This window comes from Copadichromis virginalis, linkage group LG17 (genome assembly GCF_057382275.1).
Source record: "Copadichromis virginalis isolate Kocher_CV1m ecotype Utaka linkage group LG17, C_Virginalis_male_GT1.1, whole genome shotgun sequence".
Taxonomy (NCBI): Eukaryota; Metazoa; Chordata; class Actinopteri; order Cichliformes; family Cichlidae; genus Copadichromis; species Copadichromis virginalis.
Genome location: NC_140634.1, coordinates 20,895,027 through 20,910,470, shown reverse-complemented (window position 1 = coordinate 20,910,470; position 15,444 = coordinate 20,895,027). Strand labels below are relative to the sequence as shown.

Genomic DNA, 15,444 nt, shown 5'->3' with positions numbered 1-15,444 from the left:
ATCACTGACAGCTAAGTGGAAAAATGTGGACCACCGTATGTCACCACATGTGTTTGACTCGTATCAGAGTTACAGAGTGGTGACCCGTTCAGAGCGTATCCTGGAATAGCTGGCTGTGGGCTCCTATTATACTCAAAGAAAGCACCAAAGGTGTTGACCTGGCCTCCAAACTCCAACTCACCTGACCCCCAGAGGTATAGGTTGGTGGATTACCCCATGGCCCTTTAACCGGTTAATCCGGCCATGGTTTCCAGCGCTCCACATATGTAATGTTTAGAGGAGGGCGTGGGCGGGAAAAGAGGAAATACCCACTCTCGCTGCCTTGTAATTAGACCTCAACAAACAGGCGCACCCTCGCATGCCTCAAACACACGACTGACCTCATTCAGAGAGACGACTTTGTGCTTTTATTGTGGTAAATTTTATTTGTCATGAGCTGAGACAAAGCTTTAGCAGGCAGCTGTTTCTTGCTTTTTCCTTGCTGTAAAAGAATATCAGCTTGGACAGGGACAAACTTGAGTTATGGGTAATCTTTACTATAGCAAAGACACAGAGCTGCTGCAGAAAAGGTTCATGTAGCAGCATACAGGGGATATATTTATATATCTAGAGGCTTAACAAGTTATATTTATCTATTATAGTCACGTCATCACTAAGGAAGACTCTCAGGCACCCGGTTATCCTGGAAAAACTTTTGTCACATTACACAAGTCACAAATCAAAGCAAGCTGGATGTTAGCAAACTTTAAAAAACATCATCATCAAACTGGGTAGAAGTGGAAGAACTGCTGAATATGTACACTCAGGTGTCCACCACTGAGCAGGTCACTCAATCCTGACAAGTCTGAACGCAGCAGAGATCAAAAAGTGTTCGACGGTGCGAGAGCTGGAGATTTCTCAGCAGAGCAGCAAAAGCACTGACCTGACACTGCTGTCACGTCTGCAGGGGGGGCATGAGTAAGCTGAGCATTAAGACCAAAAACGAAGAGGACACGGGTGTCTGCCTCTACATAAATATAACTTTAAACTGTCTGTACCCATTTCTGAGCATTAATCTTCACTTTTTGTTAGTTTCACCAAACTAGGCTGAGACAGATTTTTTAAAGATTCCCGCATCCCTAAAAACCCACTTTCTTCTGATTGGTTAACATCTGGAAGAAAATACTTTAACATCATGAATTCAAAATGTGGTCATTCGTCAGATGGACACTTTCTGTGATATACTCACTGAATAACTGCTCACTGAAGCAAGCAGTGGATACAATGGTATCCTCTGTTAACTGTCCACACTGTCAATAAATAGCACATTTTTGAAGAAAAACAAAAAAAGACAGTTGTGTTAAGGTATTTCGTTTAGGAATAGAGACCTTTGTAACGTCTTCTTATTCTCCATCTTAAATCTCCGGTCCCAATGTCTGGTGTTCACATTAAACAAGACAAAAAAAATTCTAATAATGAGGTCAGTGTTTCTACAAGTTTTGAGCCAAAAGCACAGGCCCCACCCACCGGCTTAGGGGGGGGGGCAGCCAATCAGAAGACAGCTGACTTAACTGTGAATCATGCAAAGCTACTCTGAGAGGATCCAAGAATAATTACATGAAGCAGGAAATGGGACTAATAGGTCGCCTTTAAAGGTCTTGCTATAATCTGTAGAGTGTATAGGAGAGTAAGTACCTAATCAATAACAATTATGTGATGATTAGAAATGAACTGTAATGAACTCTAGAAAATAACTGTGACATACGTCTTTTAAAAATGTAACTGTTGATCAAAAAAATACCTGTGAGACATGTCCACGGTTTCATTTTTATTTAAGTAAAACTAAGAAGCGACACAAAGCTATAAATCAGCTCGTTGCACACCATCGGTCGCTGTTCGATTAGCACGTCTTTCTCTGAATCACTGGTCAGTTTACGAACACCCAACTCATTCGTCTTTTGCTGCTTCGCACAGAATTGGACCGAGCTGTTCATGGAGTCAAAAATCAATCAATCAAACAAACAAACAAAAAAATCCCTTGCTAGTCTCGTGTAAAAGTTGTGCACTCGCAGATTTGAACTCCTAAAGACGAGTCACTTTTTCCTCTGCCTGGTGCAGTGGTGGCAGCAGGTGAGTCGATCTCGCCTCTCCCCGCCTATCTCGCCATCAGTCTGCAGGTCAGCTGTTTCTAATTCATTCTCTGGTTCAGACAGTTGTGTTTTTTTGTCATCTCAGGTAACAGACAAAAAAGAAAGAGAGCCACCTGTCTGACCCCCTGACCTCTGACCCAATTCCCTCCCCCTGTCAGTTCTTCTTCTCCTTCTCCTGTGTGTGTTCATGTCAGGGGTTTGGTCTGTCCCCAGCTTCAGGGGGTGTCTGGAGAACTCGTTCCCTTGTTTTCGACCGGTTTCCCTTCCGATCTTCTCGTTTTCCTCTTGCGCGCGCTCTCTCTCTCTTTTGCTGGTTCATTCTCTCTCTGCCTCGCTTGCTCAGCCTGGGCCCAGACTCCCATCAGCGTCTCCTGGAGGACAGAGTAGGACATTTACTGCAGAGGTGCTGAAAGTAAAGCTAAAGCCTGACCCCTTCAAAATAAAACTACTGTGAAAAAAAACATTTCTGTTAAATAAAATTAAAATAAAAACTAGACCTTTGAAAAAAAGAAGAAAAAAAAAAAACTTCAAACCAATTCAGACAATTTTTTGAACTTGGAAAACCTAAGACAAAATAACAGAAGAGGTTTTTGTATTTGCTTGTTATTACAAATCTGAACGTTGAGGTTTCGATTATCGAGGTTTTAAATATCTACAACAGGGGTCGGCAACCCTGGGCATGCATGCCACAGCTGGCACGCGAAGGGTTAACCGATGGCACGACCATAGCTGGACTGGCCATTGCGCATTTGCCCGGTGGCCCGATGGACATTTTTCGTTTTTATGGGCCGATGATTTTTTTTTTTGTAACGGTATAAACAATGAAAGGTGGTGGATTGGCCAGATGCTGGCCGATGTGTAAAAATAACTTGTTGTTTGGTGGTGGCTATGGCGGAGCTTCCACAGAGGCCAGCAGGTGGATGAGGGAAGGGGAGGCAGGAGGAGAGACGCGAGGCGGCCGCCGGTCCGACTGTCAGGTGAACTGAACTTCAGGTAAGAAGTTATGACCTGCAGTCTGTCTGGGTCAGATATAAACCAGGTTTAGGTGTATTGTTGTGAGGAGACCATAAACAGCATTTGCATTTTCTATTGTACAGTTGATTTGCTGTTATGGAGTTCTTGTTATGGATAAAAAGTGTCTTTTTTTTGTTTCAAAATAGCTGATAACTATTTGCTGATAGCTGCCAACATCTGCGAACAAATATAATTCTATAAAGTTGTTCTATATAGTGTGTAACTGTTCATATAGAGTGTTATTAAATTTATTGCTAATGCAATCATATGGCACATTGACTTCTGAGGAAATTTTAGATGGCACTCATCATCAGAAAGGTTGCCGACCCCTGATCTACAAGACTGAGCGTCAGCTACTTTCAAAAAGTTTATTTTCTATACTGATTTTACTAAAACCATCTTCTAAATCTATCACTGAAAACAAACAAACAAACAAAAAAAAAACCCCAAAAAAACATAAACATTCACAACTAAACTGAAATGACCAAACCTGCTCCTTAAATATATGAAAAACGCTTTTCCTGCTCAAGTTTCTTTTTTAATGTCTGGATTCCACTCTTGACTTTGGGGTTTTTCATACATCAGTTAAATGATTGAGGTAGTGGACAGACTATTTGTGTGTTATACAAAGTAAAAGTGCTGTTTTTGTACATAGAGTTTGGTGTGTCTCTAGAACACAACTACTGTTTGCTGTTAGCATTGGGACAAAAATATTAGAACAGGATGTATTTGTTTTTCAGACACCGAAAAAAATTTTTTTTTCATTATGCTCTAAGTCCAAGATTTCTTTGTTTTTTGTTCTCCACCACCTAAAAGCTCCACCAACCGGCAGCAGCTAGCCTCTAACTGTGGACTACAGAGGCTGTTTAGAGCTTTTAATGTGAAAACAGCTTCCTGCTGCAGATGGAAATCCAGTCTTGAAGTCTGACGTCATTAGCAGTTTCCAGTTCCAAACTCTGCTTCAGGTCCCAAAGTCAAACGAACACTGCCACATCACTGAGTTAGAAGTTAGCAAGGAGTTAGCTCGCTAGTTTCCACCTTAACATGATATACCATTTTCTGACTGAGGAATTTCTGAAAAAAAAATAAAACATACAGCTCTGGTATCACTTCTGACATAAATGAAGACAGGAAACTAAACAGCAGTGACGTTTGTAGGGATACTCAAGTTGGGCTAGCTGGTATATAATGATATGGTATGTGGTGGCTAGCTACAGAGCTATGGTTAGCATAACATAAACACAGTAAAGCTGGAGGATGAACGCTAACTTTTTTCCACTCGAAAAAAGTTAACGCGAGGGTTCCTGATGGTTAGGGACAAATGCAATCGCATGGCAGGATGCTGTAAACAGACCAAACTTCAGTCAGGAGAACAACTGTTAAAATTCATCCACAATACGAGGTTAGTCATTAACATACTGCTGCACTGACTGGTTTTAAAAGCTAAGCTTTAAAATGAACAGTGGTAATAAAAACAGAGAGGCCAACAATGATCAATGACTATTTGCAAAATAGAGCAAAGATAAAGAGGAGTAGAATATAATAGGTTTTTTTTTTAAAGCCACTCAGATATACCGTCATAATAATAACGTCTCGTGTTGTGCTTTGGTTTTAGAGATACAACAAAGATGCACGAAGCGGTGTTGATGTCAACATGTAACCAGGAAGTGATCTTTATTTGCAGACTTCAATTTTTAAAGGGAAAAAAAAAAAAAACTAAATAAACTTACTTGAACTGTCTGCACTTAAAAAATGAGATTCAGTGAAAATAGGAACAAGATGTCCTCAATACTGAGATTTTTTGCTTGCTAAAGCCTCGCCTTTGGACTGCTGCAGCTCTGGCTCTTTTAGCCTACTCCAACTCATATCTTTGGTTTCTCTCCTGCTTCTCCTGCCTGTCTCGCTTCTCCTGACTTTCATTTCTTGCTCTTTTCTCTCTGTTCAAAGAGACACCAACGAGGCGCTTTCAGTGCACGGTGAACTTAACAAACACTAAACTGACACAACCTGTAGCCAGACTGTCGCCGATTGGGGACCGAGCCTCACCTTCCTCCGGTCTTGAAGATGAGGTCAGCGTTGGGAGCGCCTTTCGGGTGCTGGTAGCGGGGACGGCGCTCCCGGTTGGTGTTGGCTGGAGCCGGACGCTGGGCCAAAGACTGCATCATCTCTGTGACATGGAGAGGAAAAAGGAAGTTCAGTCAGAAAACTGATATCAGAATCAGAATCAGAATGGGGTTTATTGCCAAATGTTGAGCAGGTTTACAACATTAGGAAATTGCTGCGGTGCTTCAGTGCAAACATAGTGTCATAAATAGCACTTAAATAGACATGAAAAAATAAAAGTAGGGATAAGAATTAAAAGTGCTACGTGGAAAGATATGTGCATGAGATATACATGAGATATATACATGAGAATAAGAATTAAGAGTGCTACGTTGAAAGATATATACATGAGTGCAGGTGGTGATCAGTGCCAAACATAGAATGATGCAGTGACACAGCGTAGGGTCATGTGTTAGTGGCGGGTACAGTCATATGGTTATTGTTCATGTGTCCAACAGCAGAGGGGAAGAAACTGTTCTTATGGCGAGAGGTTCTGGTGCGAATGGACCGGAGCCTCCTGCCTGAGGGGAGCAGGTCAAACAGACTGTGTCCAGGGTGAGAAGGGTCAGCTGAGATCCGAGCTGCACGCCGCAATGTCCTGGAGGTGTACAGGTCCTGCAAAGATGGGAGTCTGCAGCCAATCACCTTCTCAGCAGAGCGCACAACACGCTGCAGTCTCTGTTTGTCCCTGATAGTGGCTCCAGCGTACCACACGGTGATGGAGGAGGTGAGGATGGACTCGATGATTGCAGTGTAGAACTGCATCATCGTCCGTGTTGGCAGGTTGAATTTCTTCAGCTGCCTCAGGAAGTACATCCTCTGCTGGGCTTTCTTGATGACGGAGGTATTTAGTATTTAGTATTTATTTATTTATTGTCATTGTCAAGAACAATGAAATTGCGTTTGGGGCTTCCATACAACCCAAAAAAAAAGAAGAAAATAATAAATACCCCTTAAAACCCAAGTGTACATATTTAACCCAGTGTGACTCCAATGCAATAAGACAATCCTTAGCAATAATGTTCGTAGAAATTCAGACAAAGACCTGAGAAACATGACAAAATACAACAATGCAACCCATTCAATATTATTGTACTGTGAGATATGATATCAGATATGATAGTTATCTATTTAAGAAAGAGGGGGGGGGGCAGGAGGGGGAAGAGAATAAAGATATGATGCACCAATGCAGACCAGTTCATTGCTATTAAGAAGTTGGATATGGTTATTGTCCGTGAGAGGGGGGCAGAGAGTTCAGGAGCCTCACAGCCTGTGGATACAGGCTGTTGGCCAGTCTGGATGTTCTGGCCTGTATAGACCTGTACCTTCTCCCTGAGGGCAGCAGATGGAAAAGGTGGCGCGCAGGGTGATGTTGGTCCCGCAGGATACTGTGCACCCTCCTCAGACAGCGAGTGGGGAAGATATTACTGATCTCTGGCAGACTTGTTCCAATAATTCTGCCAGCTTCTTTCACCACCCGCTGGAGTGCTTGCTGATCGGCCTTGGTGCAGCTGGGGAACCACACTAGAAATCCATACGTCAGAACGCTGCTGATGGCACAGTTGTAGAAGTTCAACATCAGAGATCTGGGAATGTGTGCGCTCCGCAGTCTCCTCAGGTAGTAGAGGCGCTGTTGGGCCTTCCGTGCAACTGAGGTGATATGGTTGCCCCAGGACAGGTCCTCGGTCACAGTTACCCCCAAGAATTTAAAACTGCTCACCCTCTCCACCGCCTCACTGCCAATGAAGAGAGGCAGATGGTTGTTATGACCCCTCTTCCGGAAATCTACAATGATCTCCTTGGTCTTTTTGGTGTTTAAGACCAAGTTATTGTCGTGGCACCATGACTCTAGTTGTTGCACCTCTGTCCTATAGTTTGTCTCATCATTGTTGGATATAAGTCCGAGCACTGTAGTGTCATCTGCAAACTTAACAATGAGATTGGACGCGCAGGAGGAAATACAGTCATGGGTGAAGAGAGTGGAAGAGGTGTTCTTACCCACTCTGACACTCTGTCTACGGTTAGTGAGGAAGTCCACAATCCAGTTGCACAGAGAGGAGTTAAGTCCCAGTTGGTGGAGTTTGGGACGGAGTTTGTATGGCCGGATGGTATTAAAAGCCGAGCTGTAGTCTACAAAGAGGAGCCGTGCATAGGTGTTCCTGTGTTCCAAGTGCTTCAGTAATGTGTGCAGCACTGTGGCGATCGCATCCTCGGTTGACCGGTTCTCCCTGTATGCAAACTGGTGCGAGTCCAGGGATGGTGGAAAAGCAGGTGATGGTGGGCTCCCACTTCAGGTCCTGGGTGATGGTGGTACCCAGGAAGCGGAATGAGTCCACAGAGGTGATGGGGGTGTCAGTCAGGATGATGGGGGGGAGTGGGGCTGTGTGCTTCCTGAAGTCCACAATAATCTCCACTGTCTTCTGGGCATTCAGCACCAGGTTGTTGTGGCTGCACCAGGACACCAGACGTTCAACCTCCCTCCTGTAGGCAGACTCGTCCCCGTCCGAGATGAGTCCAATAACGGTGGTGTCATCTGCAAACTTGATTAGCTTGACAGACTGGTGGGTGGAGGTGCAGCAGTTGGTGTACAGGGAGAAGAGCAGAGGAGAAAGAACACAGCCCTGAGGGGAGCCGGTGCTGATGGTCCGGGAGTCCGAGACATTCTTTCCCAGCCTCACATGCTGCTTCCTGTCCGTCAGGAAGTCAGTGATCCACCGGCAGATGGGATCAGGCACATTCATCTGGGAAAGCTTGCCTCGGAGATGGTCTGGAAGGATGGTGTTGAAGGCAGAGCTGAAGTCCACAAACAGGATCCTGGCGTAGGTTCCTGGGGAGTCCAGATGCTGCAGGATGAAGTGTAGGGCCATGTTGATGGCGTCGTCTACAGACCTGTTGGCTCTATATGCAAACTGCAGGGGGTCCAGGAGGGGGGCCGTGAGGGTCCTGAGATGGGAGAGAACTAGGCGCTCAAATGACTTCATGACCACAGATGTCAGAGCCACGGGTCTGTAGTCATTTAGTCCAGTGATCCTAGGTTTCTTGGGGACAGGGATTATGGTGGAGGACTTGAAGCAGGCAGGCACATGACATGCCTGCAGTGAGGAGTTGAAAATGCCAGAAAACACTGGGGCCAGCTCGTTTGCACAGTGTCTGAGGGTGGCAGGAGACACGCCGTCTGGGCCGGGAGCTTTCCGAGCATTCAGGTTCTTAAACTGCTTCCTCACATCTGCTTCATGAATATGAAGAGTTGTGGTGGGAGGAGGTGGTGTGAAATCCTCTTTTGTGTGGGGTGAGGAGGGGGGTGTTGTAGGTGAACGGTTTGAAGGTGGTGATGGCTCTATGTAGGGGGGAGAGGTGGGGGAATTAGTGTCCAAAGTGTCTCTATTGTTGGGGCCGTTGGAGGTGTGAAGGCTGCCTGATGGCTCGTCAAAACGGCAGTAGAAGTCGTTAAGGGTGTTGGCTAAGAGCAAGTCATCAGTGGAGTGGGGGGTTTTAGGCTTGTAGTTTGTGATATTCCTAAAACCTTTCCACACAGAGGCCGAGTCATTCTCTGAGATCTGCTGCTGCATCTTCTCAGAGTGCTGATGTTTAGCAATGTCCACTTCTTTAGTGAACCTGTACTTGGCCTCTCTGTAGCAGTCCCTGTCTCCGCTTCTGAACGCCTTTCTCTTTTCCAGCCACAGCTTTTTGAGTTTAGGAGTAAACCAGGGTTTGTCATTGTTATAACTCACCCTGGTGCGTGATGGCACAATGCTGTCCTCACAGAAGTGGATATAGGAGGTGACAGTGTCCGTAAACTCGTCCAAGCTGTTAGAAGCAGCCTTCAATGTGTCCCAGTCTGTGGTCTCCAAACACGTGCGAAGCTCCTCCACAGCCTCGTTGCTCCACAGTTTTTTAGTCCTCACGACAGGTTTGGAGAGCTTCAGCCTCTGTCTGTACGCGGGGATTAGGTGGATCATGACGTGGTCAGAAAGTCCGAGTGAAGCGCGGGGCACCGCGCGATAGGCCCCGCTGATCGTGCTGTAACAGTGGTCTAATGTCCTCTCCTCTCTGGTCGGGCATTTAATATACTGCTTATATTTTGGAAGCTCATGGCTCAGATTGGCTTTGTTAAAGTCCCCAAGAGCAATGATGAGAGAGTCCGGGAATGTCCGCTCCGTGTGGAGAATCTGCTCCGCGAGTGCGCACTGAGCTGCCTGCGCATCTGCGTCTGGCGGGATGTAAACAGCGGCCAGGATGAATGAAGCGAACTCCCGCGGAGAATAAAACGGTTTGCAGTGGATAAAAAGATATTCCAGAGAGGAAGAGCAGTGCTGAGCAATCACTGTCACATCTGTGCACCAGCCACTATTGATGTAGAAGCAGAGACCTCCACCTTTGGACTTACCGGAGAGAGCGGCCTGCCGGTCCGCGCGCAGCAGATGGAAGCCCTCCAGCTTGAGCGCGCAGTCTGGGATGTTCTCACTGAGCCACGACTCATAAACATAAGACACAGGAGGAGGCAAAGTCTCTGTTCATGCTTCTCATCAGGGCCAGTTCGTCAATCTTATTGCCGAGTGAGCGTACATTAGAAAGGAAGATCCCAGGAAGAGCAGTTCGCAGTCCGCGTCTCCTCAAACGCACGAGTGCGCCGGCTCGCTTCCCTCTCTTTTGGCGTCTCGCTTTCCTGGTCAGAGTCAGCAGTAAATCTGCCGCAGATGCGACAAATATTGGAAATAAATCCACAGGCGTTGTAGTCCTGTAGTTAAGGAGCTCTTCTCTGGTGTACGAGTATCCAGAGGAGTGCCCAGACACAGAGAAAATGCACAAAAACAAAACAAAAGTAACGCACTGAAGCACCAGGGCGACCATCCGCGGCGCCATCTTGGTCTACATATGGTCTATGTTATGGCCCTGTCCATAATCTGTTTTGGTGGCTGTTGTTGTCTGTGCCTTTAAGTCTTTGCAGGTCCCGGAGTGGATGAGCTGACGGCTGCTGATTGGTCCCCTGGCCATGTGATCTTCATTCAAATCCCTCACCAGCAGTTGTCCCGGGGCAGCCACTGACAGCAGCAGCAGACCTGACCCTGGCCTCCAAAACCTGAGACTTTTGTGCCTGTGACTTTGTGCGACTTTTTTGGAGTTTTGTATATAGTGTGTACATTAGTTTCATTGTAAATAGCCTTGTAAATAGCACTGCAACAGAAGGGGTGAGCTGCCTTATTGTTTTTCCTTGCACTGTTTTCTCCTGTTTATTTCAGTTAGGGAGTTAGGTGTAGCGCTTGTCTTTTGTTTGATATTTGATTTCACATAGGGTTGTAGATAACACCTCCTCCTGACTTAGCTTGTTTTGTTTGTTATTTTGGCCTTTGTTCACCCCGGAGCTTCATTTTTGCAGTGCAGAAAAATAAATCACGATTCACTAAGAAATTGGTTTCCCTTTGTGTATGGTTTTGGGGACCAGGGCGGGGCAATTCTTTCAAACTTGTGTTGCGTTCCTGTACCCCTAGACTGGGGCGTAACAGTCTACATATGAAAAATATTTCACATTTCAACAGTTTATGACAACAAGGAGACAAAAACCAAAAACAAGCAGACACAAACTGATGACTAATAAAAAACACTACGAGCATGGATGACTGATCTTGTCCTGTGTTAGCAGTTATTATGGCTTTTATCAGGCCGCTGCTGAATACATGTGTGTGAATGGGTGGATGACTGGATGTGTAAAGCGCTTTGGGGTCCTTAGGGACTAGTAAAGCGCTATGCAAATACAGGCCATTTACCATTTACATGAACAGGAAGCACGTCCAGTGTCCTTACGCTTAATTTAAGCTTCTGTGTTGAGCCTACCTGCAACCTGCGAGGGGCATTTGTTTTTTGTTGTTTTTTGTTGCCCTGCAGTTTCACCAACAGAACATTGTCATTCAAGTTGATTTAAAACGATGTGACTACGGTGAAGATTTAACATGTATACACTAGAGATGGCACGATACCACTTTTTTATGTCCGATACCGATACCGATATCATAAATTTGGATATCTGCCGATACCGATATGAATCCGATATAGTGTTTTTTAATCAACAAAACTGTTTTTTAAAATATCTTGCTGCATTTTGCAAGTCTGCAAGTTCATACTCAAGTTTAAAACAACAACTACACTAAAGCTATTCTGTTATACCTGTATACAAAAAAAAATATTTCATAGTTCAGCAATACTGATCAATCTAATAAACTTAGACCTACACCATCCTCCCTATTCTGGTATTTTAAAGAGTACTTAGCGTAAATATTAAGCAACCTAACTAATACGGTTCCAACTCCCAGCAACAACAAAAATAAATAAATAAAAAATAAGGAACCACCCCTCACGCGCCACCTCATGATGCTTAATCGACGTAATCAACCTTAATTTGATGCAGTGTGAAAAAAAATGCACAGAAATCAATTATTTTTCAAGAAATATTAAATAGATTCAACATCTTTCTTCAACAAAATTGCAGACTGCACAGATGGTACCTTCCCAAAGTAAAAAGTACTATAGCTTACTAGGGTATATATTAGACTTAATAGTCACTATATACAGTAATTGACTTCTATTCATTTTACATCAAATTAAAACTTTGGGTGTCAGATAATTATTTATTAAAAGCTCGACATTTTAAATGAGAATAAGAAAGAAAAGTATGTCTTTGTGCCCCCTTTTCCCTGTTCATGCCCTATCGGCCCCCCTGGCTAAACTTTGTTAGATCCGCCCCTGCACAGTTACCAGCGTCAGCTACGTAGAAAAAGATCCTGGTGTAGAAAGAAATATTAAATAAATTCTAACAACAGCTTATCAAGCTTAAACGTTCTGCTGTTGTTCAGCCACTGGTTTCCTCTTTCTGGTGCAAAGTGGGCCAAAAACAAACAAGAGACACGGACTCGCGACAGAAAAGCCGATCAGCTGATCATTTAAGCAGTTTCACGATTGAAGTAGCAGCCAGAGAGCGAGAGGCAGTCGCTTGTTAAGCTTAACGTGGGAATGCTTTACAAACATTCAGAGATGGACTTACACACTTGCTTTACTTCTCTCGGGGATAACTTTGTCGGAGATGAAATGCCAGGTTGCTAGTGAAGCTCCACATGCTATCCAGACCACGACAGGTCCGGCATGCCACAGCTGCTCTATCACGTGATGCATACTGCTCCGACTGCTAACGTTCTGAGGTGAGTTACGGCGTGCTGCAAGTTTTGCGAGGTGCTTTCGTGATATTTAATGGATCGGATTACATTTTTTATTTTTCTCCGATATCCGATCCAGTAATTTAGGTCAGTATCGGACCGATACCGATACGTAATATCGGATCGGTCCATCTCTAGTATACACTGCACCTTAGTGGAATAAAATCAGCAACGTCCAGGACTGAACTATGTGGAACCAACAAGTAGCAAAACCTGCAGTTCCGCTGATGGCCACTAGCCAAACCCACAGACTTTCACATTTAAATGACAAATTTACTGCATAAATAAAAAGCCTAGTTTGGTCTCCATAGCTTCTTTAGTCCTTGTTGACTTTAAATCACTACAAATGGATTTGTTGTCATTTCCCTTAGAGGTTAATCAGAGCCAAATTATATTTAACCACAGACTGTCTGAGGAGGGTGCACAGTATCCTGCGGGACCAACATCACCCTGCGCGCCACCTTTTCCATCTGCTGCCCTCAGGGAGAAGGTACAGGTCTATACAGGCCAGAACATCCAGACTGGCCAACAGCCTGTATCCACAGGCTGTGAGGCTCCTGAACTCTCTGCCCCCCTCTCACGGACAATAACCATATCCAACTTCTTAATAGCAATGAACTGGTCTGCATTGGTGCATCATATCTTTATTCTCTTCCCCCTCCTGCCCCCCCCCCCTCTTTCTTAAATAGATAACTATCATATCTGATATCATATCTCACAGTACAATAATATTGAATGGGTTGCATTGTTGTATTTTGTCATGTTTCTCAGGTCTTTGTCTGAATTTCTACGAACATTATTGCTAAGGATTGTCTTATTGCATTGGAGTCACACTGGGTTAAATATGTACACTTGGGTTTTAAGGGGTATTTATTATTTTCTTCTTTTTTTTGGGGTTGTATGGAAGCCCCAAACGCAATTTCATTGTTCTTGACAATGACAATAAATAAATAAATACTAAATACTTGTTGCCTCTACTGAAAACATCCCCCCTGCAAAGGCCCAGTCTGAACCCATAAACCTCCTACTACTAAAGCTCCTCTGAGGTAAGCGGCAGCAGCAGAAAGTGAAGGTTTATCAGGACTCTTACATTTCAAGAGTAATTATTAGAAGCCAATAAAAACCTAATACCTTGAAAAAAAATGAATCAAACTCATGCACTCACCTTTTAACTACGCCCCCCGACAATACACAACTATAATAATCTGTGCAGATTTAAGGTGGAAATGAACCAGCTTTTTCTTGTCAGTGTGACCTTGCACAGAGAAAGAACTTCAAAGGACTCACTGGGTAAGCAAAACAACACACCCTGATTTCAGGTCAAAGGTCACCGTTTGCTTTCACAGATCAGATATGAAACAGAAGCCGATCCACTCGTGTAACCTGGGCAGATGCGGTAACAAACAATAAACAAACAGTTTCCATGGTTACCCTGGTAGTCCTCCTGCTCCTGCCGCTCGTTGATGTCCAGAGTGAGCTTTTTCATTCTCATGCGCTCCTCCTGCTCGGCCTGCTGCTGGTTGAAGTGATTCGCCGCCAGGTGGGAGGAGAGCGGCACGTTCAGGATCTTATACTGTTCAGGAGAATGAAAGACAGTTTAGCTGGACAAAGGCATTTTTTTATAAGTTCACATTCCGATAATTCAACAGCATTGTTTAAAGTTATCATTTTGTCTCAAATCGTAGATTAATTATTTATGCTTGGATCAGCTTGTAAGTTGCAGAGTGCCCTCTGGTGGATAAACTACGCAACATCAACACTAATAACCTGGCTGAAGGGTGTTTCTCTGGTCTCACCTGTGCTTTTTAAATAGTATTCATCCATCAGATACCGATAGATGTCTCTCCATGTCTATCCGGTATCTGATAGAAGTTGATAGTGACATATCAGCTCAGTCTTTTTGTGTAGGCATCGCTGCTCAGCCCCCCTCAGCTCTGTCAATGTACTGTTGGCAACTTGCAATTTATTGTCCCCAAAGAGAAAGTTTGTTTCAGGACTCAAAGTATAAAGTATAGTAGTATTTCAGTCAGGTTCTAGTAATTACAGCATAGCATTTTTAAAAACTTTTTTTTTTAAAACTAACTAATTAATTAATTAATTACAGTGTAGCATGACTACATGCAAAGTGTATGTAAACTAGAATTCACACCAGACGTCGCGAATACAGGCAGATCTCAACTTAAATTATTTTAACTTCACACTGTATCATGAAAATCCATTCACTGGGATTCTCCTGACGCATGAGAGAATCGAGGAAAGACCGGTCGACTGAAGCAGAGCTTCACCTTCAGACAGATGGAAAACGGTAGAGGGCTCGAAGATGCGTGCAGAAAGAAAGCTTCTGACAGTCTTTCTGTAGGGTGTACTCTGCGGTTCTCTTTAGGCCAGAAAGTGATTCATCTTGTGAAGTTACAATAGTGTTTGACTGACAGCAGAATTTCTTACTCTCTGAAAACTGATATCAGTCCCTCAACTGGCTGAGCATGAGATTTCTAGAGCTACAGATCTCTCAGACACACCGACAAAGACGCCCTGTGTGCGTTGGCGTTTCTGGCAGCTGTTTTTCAAGCAGGCTGAACGCTGCATGAAACCTCTGTGCACAGGCAAAGTGCTGGACACACCCAGCAGCACAACAACCAGCCTCTGCCCTCAAACCACACATTCCACCACGCAGCGGCTGGCCTTAACGGACGCACGCACGCACGCACACACACACACACACGTGTGTGTTTCTGTATGTGTGTTAGGACGCCTGCTGACATACACGCAGTTTTTTCCATCTATAGTGCTGAAACTGTTTCTCTCAGGAAGCCTTACATACATAATGGGCACAGTTAGAGAACACAGAGGGGCATTTAGCAGGAAATTTTCCTCAGAAGGACATGAAGACCAGAAACGGAGCAAAAAGAGACTCATTAGTGTACCAACATCCACCTCAGGGGTGCAAACATGACTCTGAATGATAAAGCTGCTGAATCAACTTCAGACAGAAG

The 15,444-nt window shown here is 44.4% G+C and overlaps 1 protein-coding gene across 2 annotated transcripts in view; it reads right to left on the bottom strand.

Annotated features, from left to right (window-relative positions):
• Positions 1-1,794: 1,794 nt before the first annotated feature.
• The window catches only part of upf2 (UPF2 regulator of nonsense mediated mRNA decay), a 30,168-nt gene continuing 16,518 nt past the window's right edge, over positions 1,795-15,444 (bottom strand). The window contains exons 20-22 of one of the 2 annotated variants that reach the window (XM_085437027.1): positions 13,883-14,024; positions 5,190-5,310; positions 1,795-2,500 (exon numbers count right to left, since the gene is read on the bottom strand). In XM_085437027.1, the coding sequence (XP_085293153.1) occupies positions 2,491-2,500; positions 5,190-5,310; positions 13,883-14,024 (273 nt within the window). In that variant the 3' untranslated portion in view covers positions 1,795-2,490. Of the gene's footprint in view, positions 2,501-4,786; positions 5,081-5,189; positions 5,311-13,882; positions 14,025-15,444 lie in introns of those variants that run through there. The other variant, XM_085437026.1, reaches the window with a different exon arrangement.